This window comes from Hippocampus zosterae, unplaced genomic scaffold (genome assembly GCF_025434085.1).
Source record: "Hippocampus zosterae strain Florida unplaced genomic scaffold, ASM2543408v3 HiC_scaffold_422, whole genome shotgun sequence".
Classification (NCBI taxonomy): domain Eukaryota; kingdom Metazoa; phylum Chordata; class Actinopteri; order Syngnathiformes; family Syngnathidae; genus Hippocampus; species Hippocampus zosterae.
The window spans coordinates 1-2,294 of NW_026262950.1; the positions used below are offsets into that span (position 1 = coordinate 1).

The 2,294-nt window shown below is 60.1% G+C and overlaps 1 protein-coding gene across 1 annotated transcript; it reads left to right on the top strand.

Moving 5' to 3' along the window:
• The first annotated feature begins 6 nt into the window (after positions 1–6).
• Positions 7–1,862, top strand: LOC127595194 (NADH-ubiquinone oxidoreductase 75 kDa subunit, mitochondrial-like). The gene is given in 2 exon segments (XM_052056832.1): positions 7–1,522; positions 1,525–1,862. Coding segments are annotated over 2 exon segments (1,854 nt in total).
• Positions 1,863–2,294: the final 432 nt, after the last annotated feature.

Consider the following 2,294-nt stretch of genomic DNA (forward strand, 5'->3'; position numbering starts at 1 on the left):
AACGTGATGCCTGCCATGCGGATCTACACCAACTCCGAGGCCACACGTCTGGCCCGCGGTGGAGTCATGGAGTTCATTCTGGCCAACCACCCACTCGACTGCCCCATCTGCGACCAAGGCGGGCAGTGCGACCTCCAGAACAACGCCCTTGATTACGGTTACCAGGTCTCTCGGTTCGACTAGGAAAAGCGGGCCGTGGAGGACAAGAACTTTGGCCCGCTGGTGGTCACCCACATGAACCGCTGCATCCACTGCACCCGCTGCATCCGCTTTTCCGAGGAGGTCGGAGGCTACCATGATTTAGGTACGACCGGGCGAGGCCGGGCCACCGAGATAGGCACCTACGTGTAAAAGATGCTGCAGTCCGAACTGTCAGGCAACATCGCAGACGTGTGCCCAGTAGGGGCTTTAAACCATGGACCCACAGCTTACTCAGTCCGGCGCTACGAGGTCCAGAGCAAGCCCACGATCGACATCCTGGAAACGCTGGGCTCAGCCATCCAGGTGGAATACAAGGGCCAGGAAGTCATGCGGGTCAACCCTGCCGTCCACTAGGAAATCAACGAAGAGTGGCTCACCGACAAGTCCAGGAACTCTTATGACGGGCTCAAAAGGCAGAGAATTACCGTGCCCCTGCAGCGGGTCGGCGGCGATTTCCAGGAAATCGGCTGGGAAAAGGCCCTGAACCTGGCCTCCCAGAAGATTATGGCTGTCAGGGGCGATGAGATTTGCGGGTCAGTAGGTGAGCTTTCGGACTGTGAGACCCTGACCGCCATGAGGGACCTGGTGTTCCGCCTGGGTGGAGAGTGCTTCGAGTTCAGGCATGACTACCGCCTGGAAGTTTCATCCGATTTCAAAGCCAACTACGTGATGAACTCCAGCATCCAGGGCATCGAGGACACCGACCACATCCTGCTCGTGGGCTGCAACCTGCGCGCCGAGTCACCTCTGCTCAACGCGAGGGTGCTCAAGGCCATTTCCAAGAAGAAGTGTAAGATCTCCTCGATCGGCCCCTACAACGACCTGACCTACGAGCACAACCATCTGGGCAGCAACTCCAAGATCCTGGAGGAAATCCTGGCGGGCGAGCACCCCATCTCCGAGGAACTCTCGGGCGCGCAGATGCCGATGCTGATCCTCGGGCAGGACGTGCTGACCAGAGTGGACGGACAGGCGATCCAGGCCCTCTGCCGCAAGATCGCCAACAAGTTCGGGATCATCAACCCCGAGAAGCGGTGGAACGGCTACAACGTCATCCAGCGGCACTCCGGCATTCTCAACGCCCTGGAGCTGGGACTAAATCTGCGGCGCGTCTGCGAAAAGCCCAAGGTGCTCTTCCTCCTCTGCGACAACAACATCGAGAAGCGAGACATCCCTGAAGACTGCTTCGTCATCTACGTGGGGTCGCACGGGGACGAGGGTGCTTCCTATGCGGATTTGGTGCTGCCCGGCTCCACCTTCATGGAGAAGAGTGGCACTTACCTCAACCTGGAGGGCCGGGTGCAGCTGGCCAACAAAATTGTGGAGCCCCGGGCTACGCCAAGTAGGACTGGGAGATCTTCAGGGCGATCAGCGAGTGCTGCGGGGTGTCGCTGCCCTACTCCTCGCAGGAGGAGCTCAGGGCAAGGATGGCCATGCTGTCCCCCCATCTGCTGAGGTACGACCGAGTCGAGCCCACCATCTTCGGCAAGTTCTCAGAGCGCAGCGTAACCGAGGGCGAGGTGCTGCGGACGCCCCTGCAGGACTTGATCGACAACTACTACATGACGGATGCAGTGACCCGCTCGAGCGTGGTGATGGCGAAATGCTCGATCGCCTTCAACGAGTAGAAATACACCAACTTCAAGAAGCTCATCATGTGACCCCCTCAATCCGATTCTTCCTCCAGGTCCACCCCCGGACAGTTTCTGCCCCAGGGCTTGACCAGGCCCGCCAGGGACCCGAACCGCCGGCCGAACTATTCGTCGAAGGCCCGGGCCTTCACCTCGGTTAGCTTGTAGGTCTCGATGGTCGTCTGGTTGCTGCAGATGTTGTAGTACTGATCGAGTAGCAGCAGTCCTAGTCGCCAGGCCAGCACCGCCTCCACTGCCGCCACCAGCAGCGCCACCCCCAGCCACCCCGGCCTCGCCACCAGCCTGCTCATATTGCTGCCCAGCACGTAGACTACAGACAGCTGGCTGGCCACACTCCAAATCAGGCAGCGCACGTACTCGCGCAGGTTGTTCCAGGCGATACACCGGCCGATCCACAGGCAGTGATGGTCCTGCCGAAACCAGCACCTTCCGCAGCGCCTG